Consider the following 20,579-nt stretch of genomic DNA (forward strand, 5'->3'; position numbering starts at 1 on the left):
TGGACCTTAAGGGGTGGAGTCTAGAGGAATAGAATCAGATGATTGGCTGGAGTGTGTGAGTGGGCAGGATTATGGAGTGAGAGGCAGGACCTAAAGGGAGGGTAGTCTATAGGGTTAGATCCAGATGATTGTTTGGAGCAATGAAAGTAGCGCTCTGTAGAGGAGGCCCTCAGGAGGTAGGTTCTTGGTGATTGACGGTGCTTCATAGGCAGCTCAGTGATGACTCTTTGCTGTCTCCACAGAAACGCTGATGGACTCAACCACAGCGACGGCGGAGCTGGGCTGGATTGTGCATCCTCCATCAGGGGTGAGTCAGTGGTCCTCAAACCCTGCCTGGTCTCCCAGGATACCTCGGGTTCTGCTGCAGGGCCCAGATGCCCCACCTCCCCCACCCCGCCGAATTCCAGCCCCTTCCCCTCCTTCAGGTCACAGGACCTGGCCTCTCATTGCCCCACCCTGCTGGTCCCCTACGATTGATGGAGTGCTAGTTACCATGACAACATGCTGGATGCTTTCGGACTTTATCCCATAGAATTCTAAACGGGAGGCTGAGGGAATTCCCTGGCGGTCCATTGGTTAGGACTCTGCGCTTCCACTGCCGAGGGCCTGGGTTTGATCCCTGGTTGGGAAACTAAGATCCCACAAGCCACACAGCGTGGCCAAAAAATAACAAATAAATAAATAAATAAAAGCGAGGCTGAGAAGTGGTACACACACTACCCCCATTTTATAGATGAGGAAGGTGAATTGTCATTTCCTGAGCACCCACTGTGTGTCGTACTACATCACAGCACCTTTACATACATCATCTCCAGTCCTATGGGGAGGAATCCCCTCCATTTTACAGGTGCGGAAACTGAGGCTCGGAGAGCTATAGCCACCTGCCAGGGACCCTATGGCTAGTAAGTGATGAAGGCTCAGGTTTGCATCCAGGGCTGTGACCGAGCCTTCTGGGTCCCTTTTCTGGGTCCCCGTAACACTAGGCTCCCCCTTCCTGAGCTCTTACCATCACACTGCCTTGGGTCCAGTGGTCTGAGCCCATGGAGGCTGTGAGCTTCCCAAGAACAAGATCAGGCACAATTTGAGATTCCTCTTTCTTCCCACAACAACCAGCCCAGCAGTTACATACAGACTGTGGGGTCAGACACTCCTGAAATTCTGTCCCAGTGCTGCCACTCACCAGCTGTGTGATTTTGGGCCAGTTCCTTAACCTGTCTGAGCTTTAGTTTCCTCATCTATAAAACGGTGATAATAATGTCTTCCTCATAGGACTGTTGTGAGGTTCTCCTGCCAAGTGTCTAGCACGGTGCCTGACGTAGAGTGGGCTCCCAGTGACAGGTAGCTATAGTAACTGTCACCGTCATCATTGTCAGTTCTAGTATCATTCCCTCCTCATCCCCCTGGTCTCTGGGGAGGGCTCTGGGCTCCCACAGCCCATCCCTTCCCTTCCCCCCATCCCAGCTCCTCCGCTGGGACTCAGCTGCTGCCCCAAGGAGCTGCATCCCCCCACCCCCCTCAGGTCTGTGCTCTCAATAGGCAGGGCCCCAGGGTCAGGCCTCTTTCTGTGGCTCTTTCTTGTCACCAATTTTCCATCTGTGAAGGCGGCTGGGCGCACATCCCCACCCTGTCAGTAATGAGGCCAGGCTGGGCTGCAGGGCCCCCGGACGCAATTATTTGGGGTGTTTAGGCTGCAGGGCCTCTGCATGTTAATTAGAGAGAGGGGAGAAAGGCAGAGTGCTCTAATTAAGTGCTCTAATTAAGTTCTGAAGAAGAGCAGTGATTGAAACAAGGGGCTGACTTTGTCACATGGTGCCACCAAAAAAAAAAAAAAAAAAAAATTAAATGCAACGTAGGGAGCTTCAGAGCCGCCATTGAAGGAGCGGCTGGGCCAGCTCAGCCTTCCCCACGCACACTTGCCCTTCACAGCATCAGCCCTCCCTGGGCTGGCAAACACCACCCGCCCTGTGCAGACTTGGCCCGGAGAATGTGAGGGAGGCAAAAGGACAAAGAACACCCACTTGAGAATGACACCTCTCCCACCACTTGCTCCGCCCCCCCGAAGTCACATTTGGCAGTTGGGGAAATAGAGGCCCAGAGAGGGGCAGTGACTTGCCTAAGGCCACACATCAAGTTAGCAGAGCTGGGACAAAACCCAGGACTCCTGGGCCACTGTTGGGTCCTCATGTTTCAAGACAGTGTGGACAAGCATGGGCCTGGGTCTGGGTCTGGGTCGGGGTCTGTGTGACCTGGGTCAGGTGACCTCACTTCTCTGGTCTCTACTCCCTCATCTAAAGTAGAAATAACCCTACTTACCACATGTGATAATCATGACAAAGAAATGAGATCCTGTTACAGCACCCACCCTTGGCCCAGCATAGGTGAGTGGGGTTCACTCTGCTGTTGGGTCTACCCCAGACGAAGCCAGCCCAACACCAAGGGGGGCACAGGAGAAGGAGGGGATGGGTGGCTGATCTCAACAAGCTCTCAGTCCCACTGGGGAGACCAGACCAAGAGGGCCGGGAGTGCCCGGCACTTGTCCAGGCAGGTTGTCCCCGAGGGCCCAAGGGAGAGTCGGTGAATGCGAACACTGCAGCTGGAGGGAGAGGCCGCGGCAAGAGTTTCCAGAGGATGGACAGAGAGACGAAAGGTGCTCGAGGGGTCACAAAAGTGTGAACAAAGGCTCAGCCTGTGAGTGAGCTTGGCCTGTGAGCGTCTGTGGAGGGAACACGGCCTGTGTCCTTCCATTTCCAACTTTCCATGGCCCTGCCCAGCCCCTTCCAGCAGTGGGGCTTGGGAACTCGCAGCTGGGTGAGAGCCCAGGCTGGGGCCCAGTGAAGTGCCGAAGTGCGGACCCCAGGCGGGAAGGCGGGAAGATGTCCCTCCAGGCACTGTTTCAGCCACTTAAGGCCCCAGAGCAGAGCTGCTCTCATGGGGAAAGGCTTTGTCTTCCTGTTATGGGGGTGAGGGCTCTTCTTCCATTGGACTGGGAATCCCCAAGGGCAAGGACTGTGTCTCCCTGGTCAGACAGGGAGCTCCCGGCAGGCAGAAGTCCTGTGTCCGCCATCAGACTGCTAGCTCCCCAAGCACAAGCTCTGTCTGCTTTCAGACAGGGTGGGCCTCTCCCTGGTTTCCCTTCCAGGTGGGAGCTTCCCAGGAACAGGGGCCACGTCTTCTTTATCAGATTAGTTACCCCTGGGGGTAAGGGTCACATCTCCCACGTTGACTAGGGCAATACCAAGAGCAGGGCGTGTGCCCTTCCCATCAGATTGGCGTGTCTCCCTCGTAGACTGGGGGATGCCTCAGAGCCAAGGCTGTGTCTCCCCCTCAGCTTAGAGTTCTCTGATGGTAAGCATCACGTCTCCATCATCAGACTGGAAGATCCCTTAGGTAGGGTCTGTGCCTCCCCCATTAGACTAGCAGGCCCCTGGTGGTAGGTGTCCTGTCTACCCCCATCAGACTGGAGGATCCCCTAGGGAAGAGTCTGTGCCTCCCCTCTTAGACAGGGTGTTCCCTGGGGCTAAGCCCCTACCTCCCCCACCTGACTAGCATTTCACCCGCAGTGGGAAGAGGTGAGTGGCTACGATGAGAACATGAACACGATCCGCACGTACCAGGTGTGCAATGTGTTTGAATCGAGCCAGAACAACTGGCTACGGACCAAGTTCATCCGGCGCCGTGGCGCCCATCGCGTCCACGTAGAGATGAAGTTCTCGGTGCGTGACTGCAGCAGCATCCCCAGCGTGCCTGGCTCCTGCAAAGAGACCTTCAATCTCTATTACTATGAGGCCGATTTCGACTCGGCCACCAAGACCTTCCCCAACTGGATGGAGAACCCGTGGGTGAAGGTGGACACCATTGCCGCCGACGAGAGCTTCTCCCAGGTGGACCTTGGTGGCCGGGTCATGAAGATCAACACCGAGGTGCGGAGCTTCGGGCCCGTGTCCCGCAGTGGCTTCTACCTGGCCTTCCAGGACTATGGCGGCTGCATGTCTCTCATCGCCGTGCGCGTCTTCTACCGCAAGTGCCCCCGCGTCATCCAGAACGGCGCCATCTTCCAGGAGACTCTGTCAGGGGCTGAGAGCACATCGCTGGTGGCTGCCCGGGGTAGCTGCATCGCCAACGCGGAGGAGGTGGACGTGCCCATCAAGCTCTACTGTAACGGGGACGGCGAGTGGCTGGTGCCCATCGGGCGCTGCGTGTGCAAAGCGGGCTTCGAGGCCGTGGAGAATGGCACTGTTTGCCGAGGTAAGGGCCACGGCGGGGCAGGTGCCCCTGCAAGTGTGTGGAGTTGGTGTTGGCTGCAGACTTGAACCTGGCAGCTGGGAGGGCAGGCTGGTGAGCACAGAGGCCTGGAGCTGACCATGAGGCCCTCTGTGGTCAGGGTTTCCAAATCTACAGCCGTCGTTCAGCTTCTTAGAGGGAGGCATTAAACAGCACTTCTTTAACGGTGGTATGTGCACGTACTACAGGGGGTATGCAGGCTGATTTTAGTTGAGGATAAATGTTTCTCATTTTAATTATTATGTAATGATGGCAGGTGGCACTTTATTTCTTCATTTACAAAAGTGATATGGTTTCCTTTTTAAGAAAATGTGTAAGTCATAGTAAATAACATTTATAAGAGAACCTTCATTGAGCTTTTGCTGTATCAGTCAGTATAGGCCAGGCCACACTGAAGTGACAAAACAATAAAAGTTTATTTCTCACTTAATGCTACATTGTGAGTCAGCTTGGGATTCCTCCCTCTGGGAGCCAAGCAGATGGAGGAGCCACGATTTGGAATGTCGTGATCACCAGGGCAGAAGGAAGGAGCAAGTGTGACAGATTGTATATGGGATCTAAATCTTCCCCCCCGGAATGGCTCAGACATCACTCCTATGCACGCTTCAATGGCCAAGGCAAGTGATGTGGTTACTTCCAATTCAAAGAGATGGAGAAGTGCAGCTCCAGTGTGAGCCAGCCCTCCTGATGACCATTTTTACTGTGTGCTGAGCACTTTACATGTCTAACTCATTTAATCCTCACAAGAACCCTACGAAGGAAAGCGCCATTTTATAGGAAGAAATCACAGCTCATACACAGTTCATACAGTGAATAAGTGGAGGTAGCACAGAATCCTACCCAGGTAATGTAATTCCAAACTACCCTCTTAACCACTGTGCCCCTTAAGTTAATTTAAAGAAAAATATTAAGTAAACAGTAGTACAGGTAGTATCTGATTATGGCCAAGAGTCACAAAGTTGCTGTGTAAACATAAGAAGTTGTACGAGGTACTGCATGGTGGTGAGAAGGCTGTGAAGGTAGACAGACCTGGGTTCAAATTCCAGCCCTGCCGGTTACTAGTTGGATGTCCTGATCCGAGTTGTGGAACCCTCTTTCATGGGGTAGTTGTGAGGATTCAAGACCTTAAGACACGTAAAGCACTTTTGATGGCTTCTAGGATACAGTAAGAGGTTAGTAAATGTTAACTAAATGAGGTGCTACATATAAAGCCCAGCATGGCACAGGTTCTCTGCAATGTGAGCTATGGTGGTGATGGTGGTGACATAGGAGACTTGAAGCCTGCTTGTGCCACTTCCTCTTGCCTTCCCAGTTGGAATTGGGTCCTGGGGTAGTTCCACATGCCAGGCTACGAGTTTGGACCTTTTCCAGGGGCCTCGAAGAGCCAGTTAAAGTTTAGCCCAGGGTAATTGCAATGATCCTCACCTTTATGAAATTTTGTCGCATCCGCCATCTCCATGGCTCCTCCCTCCAGCCCTCTGAGGCAGTATTTTAAGGGTCCTGGGAGGATAAGTGGGTGTATAAGAGACAGGAGCAGTGGCCTGTGGGGAAGCTGCAGCAGTGATCTCAGGTGATGACGGCTGCGTGGATTGGGCGTCCACAGTGCTGGGGAAGAGGAGGGGTGCAGTCAAGGGATGTTTTGGCAGTGAATCAGATGAGATGTGGAGACAGACTGGAAAGGGAGGAGGGAGAGGAATCAGAGGGAACCAGGAATTCCAGCTTACAGGGCTGTGATGGTCTTGGAAAAGAAATGGGGACATTGGGAGAAAAGGCTGGTTTCTTAGGGAAGACAACAAATCTGGCTTCCTATACTTGGGTGTGAAAGTGCACAGCCCTGGGACATGGCAGGGGTGAGACAGGCCATGGGGAACAGAATCAGTCACTCATTGCTTATTGGTTATTCACTCATCAAACCTTCCCTGTACCTCCTCTGTGTCAGACCTTGTGCTAAGCACCAGGTAAGACAGAAGAGAATCCAACTATGGCCTTGCCTTCTAGGAGCTCACAGTCTAGCAGAGGAGACCGACTGTAAATGAACAAGGGTGGGAATGCATTAGACTTGTTTTAATAGGGACTGCTCAGGCTGAGGTGGGCACAGAAAAAGGGAAGGCTTCACAGAGGAGGTGACATTGGAGCTGAGTCTTGGGAGAGGTGTACATTAACCAGGTGGCCCAGTCCTTCTGGAGGTTGGATCAGCATCAGCAGAGACCTGGGGACATGAATCAGTGTGCCTCATTAGGGGACCTGGTCAATTGTGTGTGGTGTGGCTGTGGCTAAGGGTGCAAGGAGAGATGTAAGAAGAACTGTGGCTGGAGTGGTGCCCAGATGAAGAGGTGTATTAGTTATCTATTGCTGCATAACAAGTTAGCCCAAAATTTAGCAGCTTAGAACAACAAGCATGTATGTATGTATGTATGTATGTATGTATGTATGTATGTATGTATTTATTTATTTATTTATGGCTGCGTTGGGTCTTTGTTGCTGCACGAGGGCTTTCTCTAGTTGCGGCGAGCAGGGGCTACTCTTCGTTGCAGTGCACAGGCTTCTCGTTGCGGTGGCTTCTCTTGTGGAGCACGGGCTTCAGTAGTGAACAACAAGCATTTATTATCTCAGTTTCTTAGAGTCAGGAACCAGGCACGGCTTAGATGGGTGTCTTTGGCTCAAGGTCCCTCCTGAGGTTGCAAGCAGGCTGTCAGCTGGGGCTGCAGTTTCATCTGAAGGCTTGACCAGGGAGGGATCTGCTTCCACGTTCCCTCATGTGGTTGTTTGCGGGCCTCAGTCCCTCCCACGTGGGCCTCTCACACGTGCAGTGGCTTCCCCCGAGCACATGATCCGAGAGAGGGAGCGTAAAAGAGAGAGCACCCAAGACAGAAGCCACAATCTTTTTATAATCTTATCTCAGAAGTGACATCTCATTACTTCTGCTGTATTCTCTTCATTAAAAGTGAGTCACCAGGGCTTCCCTGGTGGCACAGTGGTTGAGAGTCTGCCTGCCAGTGCAGGGGACATGGGTTCGAGCCCTGGTCTGGGAGGATCCCCCATGCCGCGGAGCAACTAGGCCCGTGAGCCACAACTACTGAGCCTGCGCGTCTGGAGCCTGTGCTCCGCAACAAGAGAGGCCGCGACAGTGAGAGGCCTGCGCACCGCGATGAAGAGTGGCCCCCGCTTGCCGCAACTAGAGAAAGCCCTCGCACAGAAACGAAGACCCAACACAGCCAAAAATAAATAATAAATAAATAATAAATAAATTTGGGAAAAAAAAAAAAAAAAGTGAGTCACCAAATTCAGTCCATGCTCCAGGGGAGGGAATTACACAGGGTGTAAATGCCAGGAGGTGGGGGTCCCTGGGGCCATGACAGAGGTGGCCTGTCACAGGATCAGAGTCTGAGCTGCTTCTTGCAAGGGGTGGGGGTTCGAGGTAATGCTGGGGCAGAGTGTGTCCAGCGCTGGCTTCCCCCCCTCCCACCAACCCCCGGACGAGGCCCAGCCCAGCCCAGCCGGCTACTGGATGTCAGTGGAGGCCAGTCAAGGTGTGATTAATGAGCTCAGGGAGCCAGAAGGACACCAGCTGCTGCTGTGGCATGTGTGCAGCCACCCAGATGTGGGGCTGTTTCAGCCCAAGTCCCACAGGCACTGGCCCCGCCAGTCCAGGACGTGTAGGAATGATGATTATTGCTCACATCTGGGTGGTTGGCAAAGTGCTTTCCCCATCTCCAGCTCAGGGATTCTCAGCCTTTACTATGCCTCAGGATCCGCTGGGAAGTTTATTAAAATGCAGATTCCTGGGTCTGGTGCAGACCTCTTCCCCAGGTCTGGTTCTGTGCCTCTGAGGTAGGGCCAAGAATCAGCATTTTTAAACAAGCAGCACTGATGCTCCTATAACAGGACTATTAGCTCAGACACACAATGCGTTAACACATCCTTGGCCAGACCAAGTAGGACTCAAGGCCAGCCCCACCACCACCCCAGGGAGCATCCACCCTAAAGGGTGGGAGGGAACGTTAGCGGAATCTCTGGCAGGGTGTGGTTTGGAAAGATCCATTTAATACTGAAACATAACATGATGGGAAAAGAATCCATTGCTTTCTCAGAGAAATACAAATTAGAGAAAACTTGACGGTGGGGGGGACGGGGGGGAGTAGGTGAGTCCTCGTGGGGAGTGGCAGCGATCCCAGGGGTGGGCAGTGGTGACTGGGTGTTCCCAGTGCACTGAGTGGTTCATGAAACTATGGACTAAACTGACTCAATCAGACCAACTTCCTCTAGTGCCCGTTTGTTGTGTGCAGGGCACAGTGGGGAGGGGAGGGGCTCGGAAAAGCCAACTGACCCCTCAACAAGCATGTATTGGGTACCCCCTGTGTGCCATTTAGCCCTCTAACAGATATTGATTGAGTTCCTTCTCTGAGCTAGGCACATGCCAGTGCTAGGGAACACAGATGTGAACAAGAGGGACACATTCACTGCCCTCCCAGAGTTTTGGTCTGGGTGGGTGGATGGGGGAAGATGGAGGAAATAAAGTTAATAAACAAATAAAATAGTTAGAAACTGTGAGGAGTGAAAAGAAAAATATAGGGTACAATAAAAGAGATCAAAAGGAGGATCTGCTTTAGCCAGGTGGTTCAGGGAAGGCTTCTTGGAAGAGGTGTCATTTGAGCTGACTGAGGCTGTCCTGGGATGGCTGGAGGAGAGCGCCTGAGAGTCACGGTTTGTGGCTTCAAGTGTCTCCTGGGCAAGCAGAGCATTCAGACACAAGGGAACAAGGCAGAGCATGGTCCTTCCAGAAATGCAGTCTATCCAGGCAAAGTACTTTGAGAATATGAGGAAGAAGGCATCTTTTCCGACTGGGCATCTGGGAGGGCTTCAAGGAGGAGGTGGCATTTGAATTGGGCCTTGAAGAGTGAGTGGGATGTGGATGGGTGAAGGGAGGGGAGGAATTGTAGGTCGAGAAACTGCATGAATAAAGGCCCGAGGTGTGACAGTATAGGGCATGTTTGGTGGGTGTCCAAGGCCCTAGTGGGTGCAGGGCTGGGGCGCGACTTTCTCCTCTTCATTCATCATTCATGGTTCATTGAGTGCCTAATCTGGGCCTGCGCTGGCCCCACAGACACCAGGTGGGAGACTTCTGGGACTTCCTTCAGAAGAACTCCGCCCCCTTCCCCTACCCCAGTCCCCAGCCTCCGCAGGATCACAGTTCCCACTGGGGCTTGCCACCGGCTGATTTGCTGGTGGGGGTCGGGGGCGGGGCAGGAGAGTGGCCTTGGAATTCCTCCTCTGCAGCAGCTGCTCCCACCCAAGCCCTGAGTCTGTTTGCCTGACTCTTTCCAGATGTTTATGGGATTGATTGTGAATGTGTCCCTGCCTCAGTTTCTCCAAGTTTGTCTCCGTATCCCTATTCCCATTGGTCTCTCCTTCCCTAATGAAGCCCCTACTTGCTACTCCCTGCCCATCAGTGGGAGCCCCCAGCCCAGCAACCGCTGGGGACCCTGCCCTCCTCTCTCCCCATGGCAGACGTGCGTCTATAATGGATCCAGAGGCAGTTCCACAGTGAGCGTGATTGCCGTGATGCTATTGGGGCGTAATGGGATTTTTAATGTTTAGCTTGGACAGGGAGAGGGACTGCGAGCCAGCGGGTTAGGGGGGTGAGGGGGTGGGAGGTGCTTGCACACACATGTTGATCCGCTGGCTCCAACTCAGACTTCCCAGTTCCCAGCTGCCGGGCTTCTCCTCCCAGCCTCTCCCTCTCCTCCCCCCTGCCCTGCTTGGCAGCCCCTAGCCCTGCTCTCTCCCCCACCCATGGCCTCTCCTTGACCTTGGCCATGGAGACCTGTTTCTTCAAACCCCAGCCCTGCCACTTGCTAGCTGTCTGACCTTGGGCAAGCAGTGGACCTTCTCCTGGTCTTTGTTTTCTCATCTGCAAAGCAGAGTAAACAGATGCACTGCTGTGCAGAGTAAATGAGAAAATACCTAGAAAAGTGTTAGAAAAATAAGGACTTTTACAAACACTGTCTTTTGCCTGTGGACTTTTTTTTTTTTTTCTCCTAATGAGCTTTTTTATTTTGAGGAAAAAATAACTTTTCCTTATCACAAAAGCAATACAGTTTATTTGTAGAGAAGTTACTGATAAGCCAAAAGGAGAAAATTAACATCACACAGAGAGTAACCACTGTTAACAGACTGGTGTGGATCCTTCTAGGTGTATTTATATGTATTTAAGCATACTGATTTTTTTTTAAAAGAAAAAATAGATTCCTTCTGAGAATACATGCGGATTTTTGACTTATTAATATTTTGTGGGCATTTTTCCATGTCCTGTTGGATCATCATTTGGGAAGGCTCTTAGAATTCCATAATAGATAGATGTACCATGATTTATTTACCAGTTCTCTAGTGATCCACATGTAGATTGCTTGCAGTTTTTCACTATCTTAAATGCTGGCATGGACTTCATTGTCCCTCTGCCTTTTTGCACTGCTCCTGGCATTTGTGTAGGATGTGTCTCCAGGCATGGAATTGTAGGGTCAAAGGGTATGTACTTTTTTTGAGCTTTTGATGCACGTTGCCAGATTACCCTCCAGAAAGACTGGGCTGAATTACCCGCCTGGCAGCAGTCTTCGAGAGTGTCTGTTTCCCCGCATACTCACCAGCATGGGATATTATGCCTGTGGCTTTATTTTCTATTTCACTCCCAGAATCCTGTGCCTCCCCAGCCAAGGTAGGGAGGGACCAGGGGTCCTCTCTGGGCCCTCAGGGTTGGATCCTGGGCTGCCCTTAGGGTTGGATCCTGGGCCACCCTCAGGGTGGCCTCCTTCCCACCCTGCTCTCAGCTCCAGCCCTTCCCACAGAGGCCGGACCAGTGGCCCAGATGTGTCTGGCAAGCCTCTGGGGGTGGGTGCGGTCAGTCTCGGGGTGAGGAGGAGGGAGGCATCCAGCTGGCAAGGCCTGTGCTGGCTGGGGAAAGGGGTGTGAGGGTTGGAGTGCTGGGTGGGAGGAACGGCCCAGACCCCCACACAGAAAGTTCTGCTGCTTCTCTTCAAGGGCAGGGTGGAGACGCCCAGCTTGGGGAGGAGGAAGGGTGATAGATAACCCCTCCAGACCCCCAGGCTCAGGCCAGGGCTGAGACCACACAGGCCAGCCTTTCGAGAAGGGGATTGGATGGGGACCCTGGCCAGTACAGGCTATTCAAGTCTTTGCTCTTAAAAATTAGAAGTACCCCCTCCCCACTTCCCCTTTTCTATATGCTCTCAAAGCATCTATTTTTGTTCACAACTATCTATCCATCTCTCCAACCATTAATCCATCTGTTTGTCCATCTATCCAGCCAGCTGGCCAGCCAGCCATCAGCCATTCACTGAACTCCAGTTTCTGATTTTTTTGCTTTGTGGAGAGATCAGGTGATGTCTTCATAGAGGACCAAGAAGCTAACACACAGTGAATAACACTCCTCAGGCACCTACTGTGCGCCAGTCCCTGAACCAGGTGTGGGGACTGCAGACATGAGGAAGGCCCTTCTTGCCCTCATGGAGCTTCCAGTCTGGTATAGGGGAGTTGGCTGCATCTGTAACTGTAGCCTTGGGGCACTTAGGAAGGAGTCAGGAGAGAGCTGGGGAGGCTTCCTGGAGGAGGAGCCATTTTCCCGGGGCTTTGGAGAATGGGAGGAGGTGGAGGCAGGAAAAAGATAGTCAGAAATGATACTGATTTTTTTTTTAACCCTGGCCTCTTGCTGACCCCCAGCCATCTGGGGGAGTGGGGTACAGGAGAAGTATTGTTAGCCAAGGGAGAAGGGCAGAGGGGCTGCCAGCACCCTCAAAGGGCTGAATGAGGCAGAGGCTGAAAGGAGTCCTGAGAGGATTGGAGAAGGCCAGGGCAAAGGGTGAAAGGTACCTCCTGTGTGCCCAGCTCTGTGTTATATGCTCTGCTCCACTATCTTATTGAATCTTCCGCTGATACGATTAGGTGCATTTACAGATGATGAGACTGAGGTCCAGAGAGGATCAGTGAGTTTTCCAAGGCCACACAGCCAGTAAGTAGCAGAGGCAGAATATGAACCCAGCTTTCTCCAGCTTGCTGGGACAAGTGATTACCCGGGAGTGAGTGGAAATCTGAATGTACTCTGCCCTGCCCACCTCCCCATTACCCAGGAGCCCCTGAGATGTAAGAAGAGTTTGACAGATAACCAGCTGAGGGGCTCACGTGTGAGTCTGTGAGACCTCAAAGAAAGGAGGGGGCAACCAGAAGGGCTTCCGAGGGGAGGAGGGAGACTCTCGGCTGAGCCTTGGCGGACGCGTTGCTTTCATGTCAAGAGATGTAGGGCAGGATGGAGCACAGTCCCAGGGCAAAGGCTCAGGGGTGGGGAAGCCCCCCGTAGGCCTCCTCTCCTCGTGCCAAGCCGTGAGATGGCCTCGGGGAAGGAGGCCCACCCACCCCCGGCTAACCTCCGGCCGCAGAGAAGAGTCCCCCCAGCCGCCATGCGACATTTACCAAGTGCTCACGTCATGCTCCCTTCCTGCCTGGTTACCTTCTGGAATCCCCCCATCAAATTAGAAAACTGAGACTGAGGGCCAACCGTCACACCCCTCATAGTTGGCAGAGGCAGGTGTGCACTCCACTGCCTCCTACTTCTGATCTCCTCTGCTTCTTGGAGGTGTCAGAAAGCCTTGGTAGCAGGGCCCCCGTGCTTATTCCTACGGACCAGCAGCTCCCCACTCAGGCTCTCACTGACTCCCAGTCACCCTCCGGGTTAGGTAGCCTCATCCCTATTTTACAGAAGAGGAAACTGAGGCTCTGAGAGGTGAAGCAGCTTGCCCAAGGTGACACAATTAGGAAGGGATAGGATTTGAACTCAGGTCATCTGACCCTGGAGCCCCAGCGCTGCCCCCTCTCAGCCCCAGACGGGTCTCGGACCCTGAAGGCATCAGGTTGATGGGTTTGGTCGCAGGCTGCCTCCAGAACACTCTGGCAGGACCATAAACAGCTGGGGAAGTTCCCTCCCTCCAGCGGCTGCCTTTTCATCTGGCTGGGCTTCGGGATCTGGCGAGAGAAGCCCGTTTATTGAGGAAGTTTATGCATTTAACAGTTTAAGCCTTTCTAAGCCTGTGGTACAACAGGATTTGGGAGCTGTTAACAATTCTGTGTGGTTAAGAGATTTTCATTGCTCTGCGGCAGCTGGCTCAGGCCCCACAGGCCCTGTTCTGGCCTCCACCCCGCCCTGCTGGGCACCTCCGCCCTAGGACCCTTTGTCTTCTGCCCCCATCCTGCTGCTTCTCCCTGCTCCCCCTACTCCTAGTGTCTAGGTATGAACTTTGACCTCAGAGGGGGGAGCTGCCCGAGGGCACACAGCAGTTAAGAGGCTTGAACTGAAACCTGCCTGGCAAAGCTCGAGTCCCTTCCCACACCCTAGACTGCCTTCCTTGGGTAAGGGGGGTGGGGTAGGAGGACATTATGTTGTTAATTCTGCACTGGCAGAACTTATAAAACCCCTCTAAAACCAGCATCTGACCTCTGCCAAGGCTTTGGAACAGGCCGGGGTGGGGTAACTTGCCCAGCTTCACTCACCCTGTCAGGTACAGAGCTGGAATCAGAACTCAGGCCTCCCGAAGTCCTAATGAGAATTCTTCATACTATACCAAACAGGGTTTTTTTTTTTTTTTCCATAGCCTGGTGGGGGGTGGGGGGGATGCCATTTGTAATTATAATGTCTTACATATGTACAGTATTTATTTACTTACACTCTGCCTCATTCCAGAAAAGATTAGAGGCTGCTTTTGTATAGCATTTGGTCTCACCCTGTGAGATACTTTGATCTGAATGATACCCACATGAGAGAAGCAAGGCGAAGGTTATTAGCACCATTTTAGAGGCAAGGAAAACTGAAGCCAAGAGGGGACCAGACTCTCCCATGGTCACAGTGTACTTTGGTGGCAGAGCTGGGACTTGAACCCAGTGCTCTGGCCTCCTAGGCCCAGGCTCTCACTGGGGCCCCTTGTGATGTTCAGTCAGATAGCCCCCACCCTTTGCCTCCACCTCTGCAGGGACGAGACCCCAGCGTTCCCTGAAACGCCTTAGTCTCCATCCTAGGTTGGGAGAGGTGGCCTGGAAGAGTTCCTTGTGGCCCAGAAGACACATGGTTTGTGTGAAGAGGAAGGTGTGGGTGGGTTTGGCAGGATGTGAATCAGCCCCCGACAACCATACGGATAAAGGAGCCCGTCGCTGGTGGGCCCAGGGGTCACCCTGAGGGGTGGGCCTCCCTTCGGACTCCTACCCTCTCTGGTTCCTCGGGCTCTTTGCTCCTTCACCAGGCCTTCCCAATCTTTTTCCATGGAGCCCCATCCATGGAGGTTGGATGATGCTGTTGTTTTCATCACAGGGATTTGTTTCCTGATCACGGTGACCCATCTGCCCAACCCATCAGCCAACCCAGGAGAGGGTCACAAACACGCAAGCGCTCCCACGTCACTGGCATCCAGACACAGCACATGAACTTTATCTCTTGTCCTCTGCTCCCCACCCCACCCCAAACGAAGGGGCCAAGGCCACTGATCACCAACTTCACACTCATAAAAACTGAGGCCCTAAGACGTTAAATGAAATGGCTTATCCAGAGACTAGAGCTGGGTCACTGGGTCGGTTTGACTCTGACGCCCAGGCTGTGACCCTCCCAGCCCCCTTGCTGCTGATTCCTGTTCCGAGACCTCTCTTGAACCCGTTTATATCAGACCTCTGCCCCATCATTCCACTAAATCTGCTCATAAGGCCATGAGTGACACCCATGTCGCCAATTCAGCAGTCAGTTCCCAGGCCTTGGCTTCCCTGAGGAGCGTTTATCAGAGTGACCACTGTCTCCTGGTGTCCCTTGTGCCTTGCCGGGTGCTTCGTGGCCAGTTCCCACTCGACTCCCGCCTCTCTACCTCGGAGGCCCCAGTGCTGAGTCCTTGGCCTCCTCTTCTCTCTCCCTCCCTGGGTGATTCCGTCCAGGCCCTCTCTGGTCAATCTCCAGCCTGGACCTCTTCTCTAAAGTCCAGATTCACATACCTAACTACCTACTGGACATCTCCACCATGCTTCCTCCCTGTTCCCTACAGTCTGTTCCCTGCCCTGCAGCCAGAGGTCCCTCTAAAATGTAGATCATGGGAATTCCCCTGGCGGTCCAGTGGTTAGAACTCAACGCTTTCACTGCTGGGGCCTGGGTTCAATCCCTGGTCGGGGAACTAAGATCCCACAAGCCGTGCAGTGTGGCCAAAAAAAAAAAAGTAGGTCATGTCCCACCTCTGCTCAGAACCCCCTGAAGCCCCTCGTCTTACATAATGCAAAAGCTGAAAGGGCCCACAAATCCCTCCACGATCTGTCCCTCCCCTCTCTCAGACCCATCTTTTCCCATTTCCTCCTTGCCTCCTCCACTTCAGACCCGCTGGCCTCCATGGTGGTTTCTTCTGCCTGGGACGTTCTTTCCTCAAGTATCTACATTGATTGCCCTCTCACCTTCTTCAGGTCTCTGCCCGCACGTCACCTTTTCACCAAGGTCCCCCATTGCCCTAGTTTTCCAAAGGGTGCATATATATTCACATGCACACGTGTGCACATACACACGCATGCACACAGCCCGTCCCCCTTCCCTGCTTTGGTTCTCTCCGTTGCCCTTGCTGCCATCTGGCGTACTGTTTCTTTGTTCCTTACCTACTTGTCTCCCCAGCTGAAATGCAGGCTCCGTGAGGGCAGATGTTTCTGTTTTGTCCACCACTGTGTCCAGGTTCTAGACCGATGTTTAGCTCATAGAAACTACTCCATAAATGTTAGCTGCAGAGACCCACTCACCCCAGGTTCACACCCTGTACCCTCCCAACCCTGATGTGAGCGATGACGCTAACAGAGGCCCTTGGAGAAGCCGAGGGCTCGTCCTGCTCCAGAGGGACCAACTTAGCCAGGATGCACAGCAGGTCTGTCTGTGGTTGGGACAGGTGTTTCCAGGCATGGATTGAGGGTTCTTTTCCTTGGGACTCAGCATCTCCTGTAAGAATCTTAAATCCAGGAGCTGGGGACCTCAGAGAGCAGCTTTCAGTCTTCCTTGTGTTTTCACGTTAACAAACATTAATTCCAGCTCTTGCTCCCTTGCCTGCGCTGGCCCAACAGTGTTTGGACTCCCTGCATGGTCGTCCTAGACCAGGGCCTGCTGGGGGACCCACCTCTCAGTAGGAGCCTGTGGGAGCCCACCACAGGCCCGGGTCTGTGCAGACGCAGAGCAGGAGGAGGCGCCCAGCCCGCCGAGTCTCCGATCTCAGGTTCAGACCCCAGCCCCACTGCCTGACTTACTTGAGGAGACCTTTGCTCTGAGCCTCAGTTTCCTCATTGTTAAATGGGGCCTGTGGTCCCAGCCTCACAGGGTTTAGAAGAGGCCCAGAGGAGTAATGGGAGCTCAGAAGATAGGACAACGATGGGGAGTGGAGGGGGTGCCCCTGCTTCAGGAAAGAATGTTTCTTGGGGGGGGTCAGCAGGCAGTGCCCTGGCAGCGCACCTGGAGAGCAGAGCGTGTGTACATGATTAAGGGGGCCGGGGGTTGGTTGGTAATCCCCTCTCAGTTACAAGCAAGCCTGGGTACACAGTGGGTGCCTAATACATGCTTGTGGCTTGGCATCGTTTTAACCAGACAGGGTGCTTTTATTGAGCAGCACAGAGTCAGGGTGCCTGGGTCCAAATATGGGCTCTCCCACTCACCCTGGGACCCTGGCAGAGCACCTCCCCACCCCACCCCATCTCTGGGGCTCAATGTCACCAGCTATAGAATGACTCTTATGCAAACAGCCTCTGATTCTGTTCTTCCTGGTCCTCACAGTGCCCCTCGAGAGGTCAGCAGGGCAGCTGTGACCATCTGTGACACCAGGATAGTGACCCCAGGTTACCTGCCACACTCTAGCGCCCTCAAGCAGGAAGGTTTAGAGATGTAGGTAAGAGCCAGCTGCCTAGGTTCTAATACTGGCTCTGACATTTACTAGCTGTGTGACTCTGGGTAGGTGACTCACTTCCCAAAGCCTCAACCTCCTCATCTAAATAATGGGTGTAATAATAAATGGAATGTTACAGGTGAGTTGTGAGGACTCAGTGCGATAATCAAAGTAAAGCACTGAACGCAGCACCCAGCTTGTGGCGTGTGGTCAGTGCTGATCATAGCCTGGAACTTGCTGTCTAAATGCTCAGGGTCGTTACCATATCCTTTTGCAGATGAGGAGACAGGTTCAGAGAGAGCAGGTGACTTCCTTTGCTCCAGGCCACACAGCAAGTAAGGCCCCTCAACCCCTGTTGTCCAGTGGGGCATGAGCAGAGGGCTAGGTGGGACTTGGGGGCCAGTCAGAGCTATTTCCCGCCTCTGGCCCCTATGTCCCCAGCAAGTTCTGGGCCCAAAGCCTCATGTTATGTTGGCTCCTTCCAAGAAACCAGACTCAAGCTTCTTCCCTTAAAGGCGTCGCCATCCGATTTGCAACATTTTGAAGACCTGAGAGTGATCGCTGCCCTTTTTGCCCTGCCTGGGCGGGCCATGAAGCTTTGGGAGCCCCACATCCGTATCCCTGGCAACTGCAGCCCTGGGCTGCCCTCCCCCCACACCCTGCTGTCAGAGCTGTCTGTCTGTGGGAGCTCCCTGGAGGCCTGGGAGGGATGTGCACACACGCGTGTGCTGGGTCAGTGCAGAGCGTCCCCGACACACCTGCCTGTGTGTGTGTGCACTGGCCCCGTTAGACGTGGGAGAGTGCGTGCTGGGCCTGCTGGGAGTCTGTGTGCCCGTATGTGTAGAAGTGTGCCCACTGACCCAACATCCATCCACGTGTGTGGTTGGAACATCTCTGGACATAAGAGCATGTGCGTACACTTCAGGGGTGGGGCCCGTACGTGCCCTTGCCCACGCAGTTCACCCTGGAGCCCACTGTGAGTCATTACTGCCTTTGTGTTTGTATGTTCCTGTGTCTGTCTGACCTGTCCCAGCACATGTGTGTGCAGGGAGGAGCATATTCATGCATGTGTTGGATCACTTGGACCAGTGCACGTCAAGGAGCATAGGTGCCACAGAATGAGTGGGTGCACCCATCATTGTATGAGGGGATCCCTGTCCTTGGGTGTGTGTGTCCTGGGTCAAGTGGGTGTGTGTATGTTTGTGCATATCCAACCACAAGCAGATCAAGCCAGAGTGTATATGTTCATATATATATTGTATCAAGCCAGATGCACATGCACTTGGAAATGAGTATTTGTGAGCATGTGTGTCTGTGGTGCACTGGACCCACCAGTGGAGTATGTGTGTTGGCGGCAGGGGTGGGTGGGGGGGATACACACATACACACACTCACACACACACTTTCTGGGGGCCAGAATGTCAGGGCCATTGATTTTCTGTCTCTTAGAAATTCTCTTTGAGGTCCTCTTCATGTCTCTTTCATGAACCAAAGTCAGTGGTTCCAACATCCTTAAAGCAAATCGGGCCCATTTTGCAGCAAGCCTCTATCCTTGGCCTGCCCGCCTTCCCTGCTGGTTGTGTGCACAACACGTACATGCAAAATGTGCTTATGATTTACAGGAAAGCATGGGGGCGCCCTGGAGGAGTGCGGTGATGGTGCTGGCCCGGGGTCAGTTCTTCACCAGGCTCCGATATTTTCTAGTCGGTGGCCTTGGGCATTTCCCTCACTTCCCGGAGCCTCCAGTTTCTCATCTGCCAAAGACGCCAGACGGTGGTAAAGACATGACCGCAAGGCCCTGCCCAGGCTGGGATCGTCATTCCTCTCATATCTGTCTGAGGTGTTTTGTTTATGCAGCACTTTTGCCTTCTTCCTGGGGAGAGAGGCTGTGTCTACACGAGACACCAAAGCAGGGCCAGTGGTGGACAGGCCAGCAGAGGAGCCATGGTGCTTCTAGGAGGAAGGGAAGGGGCACACTTGAACTGTGCCGCCCCTCCGCCGTGCAGCCCCTCCCCCGTGCAGCCCCTCTGTGTTATCCCCACTCCACAGTGGAGGAAACTGAGGCCAGAGAGCTGCAAGGGCCTGCGCGAACCTCCCAGGGGGCAGCAGGGGGCAAGCCAGCATTGGGACCCAGGTCCAGCCGACTCCTAGGCCTTCCCGAGCATTCGGAGAATGCTTCCTAGAGCAGATGGGAGCGAGAGGTCAGGCCTCGAAGGATGCCCATTCCCCATAGCAGGCTGGGTGGCATACAAGCCCAAGGCACTGCATGAGCAGAAGTGGGGAAGCACCAGGCGGGAGGAGAGCAGGCCCTTCAGCCTCCGCCTCCCGCAAGCCTGCTCCGGCTCTCCCCGCCCTCTCCCCGCCCCGGCGCCCTCCAGATGGGCAGCCCCTCGCCGAGGTCCCCTCCCGCCCCTCGCGCTGCAGTCTTTGTGGCCCGGGAAGAATGCCTCTCTTTATCTCCCGGACGCCCCTTCCCTTTGATTCTCCTCTCCCCAGCGTTTCTGCCAACCTCTGCGTGTTGGGAATCCAATTAGAGGAACGGACAGAGAGAGTGACAGCCGCACCGAATCCCGCCTCGGCCACTCTGAGCACGCCCAGCGGAGCTGCAGGCAGCACGGGGCCTGCTTGTCACGCCAGGCCCAGCGCTGGGCTTTGTGGGGATTAGCTGCCGGGGGGTGGGGCTCTCCCCAGATGGGACCAGAAGTGATGCTGGTGAGTGTCACGTCCCGGTGAGAGTGGAGGGGGCCACTCTGCTCTGTGTGGAACCCAGCATGGGAACAGGGGGGAAGGTGCCAGGAGGCAGGGTGGCCTTGGCCTGGAGTGGGCTACCTTGACCTATAGGGGATGCTTGGGGAAGTGATGGCCCAGCCCAGTCGGGTTATTTGGTTCCAAAGCTAGACTCAAGCAGAGCTGGCAGCCAAGCTCAGGTCTACCTGCTGTCGGGGAGACACCTGAACTTCCACCTAGGAGGGGCCGCAGGGGTTCATGTGCTTGCAGGGGTGGGATATTATCTTGATGCTTCATTTGCAAAATACTTTACATATGATTGGGAGGGGAAACCCCAAGGAATGGAAAGGGGGCAGCCACTGCCTGATGGTGTCTGAAGAATCGCCCACCACAAGCTACTCCGTGGCCTGGCCGCCAGGTTAAGGCCAAGACCCTGCCCTCCCACACCACCACCATGAAGTTATCCTCCTGGTTTACTGCCAAGGAAAATGAGGGTCCCAAGGACAGAAGGCCAGTCTGAGGCAGAGCTAGGATTTCTCTAACCCCCTCCTACCCCCGGGTCACCCTGACCCCACCCCCAACTCCTAAGTTGGGAGGGTCCCCGATGCCCCCTCCCCAAGGAGGGATTTGGTGGCTGAA

The 20,579-nt window shown here is 54.0% G+C and overlaps 1 protein-coding gene across 3 annotated transcripts in view; it reads left to right on the plus strand.

Annotated features, from left to right (window-relative positions):
- Positions 1-246: 246 nt before the first annotated feature.
- The window catches only part of EPHB2 (EPH receptor B2), a 119,084-nt gene continuing 98,751 nt past the window's right edge, over positions 247-20,579 (plus strand). For all 3 annotated transcript variants that reach the window (XM_068537775.1, XM_068537777.1, XM_068537776.1), the window contains exons 1-2: positions 247-307; positions 3,561-4,245. In XM_068537775.1, coding sequence (XP_068393876.1) covers positions 251-307; positions 3,561-4,245 — 742 coding nt within the window. In that variant the 5' untranslated portion in view covers positions 247-250. The remainder of the gene's footprint in view (positions 308-3,560; positions 4,246-20,579) is intronic.

The sequence above is a fragment of the Eschrichtius robustus genome, chromosome 3 (genome assembly GCF_028021215.1).
Source record: "Eschrichtius robustus isolate mEscRob2 chromosome 3, mEscRob2.pri, whole genome shotgun sequence".
Taxonomy (NCBI): domain Eukaryota; kingdom Metazoa; phylum Chordata; class Mammalia; order Artiodactyla; family Eschrichtiidae; genus Eschrichtius; species Eschrichtius robustus.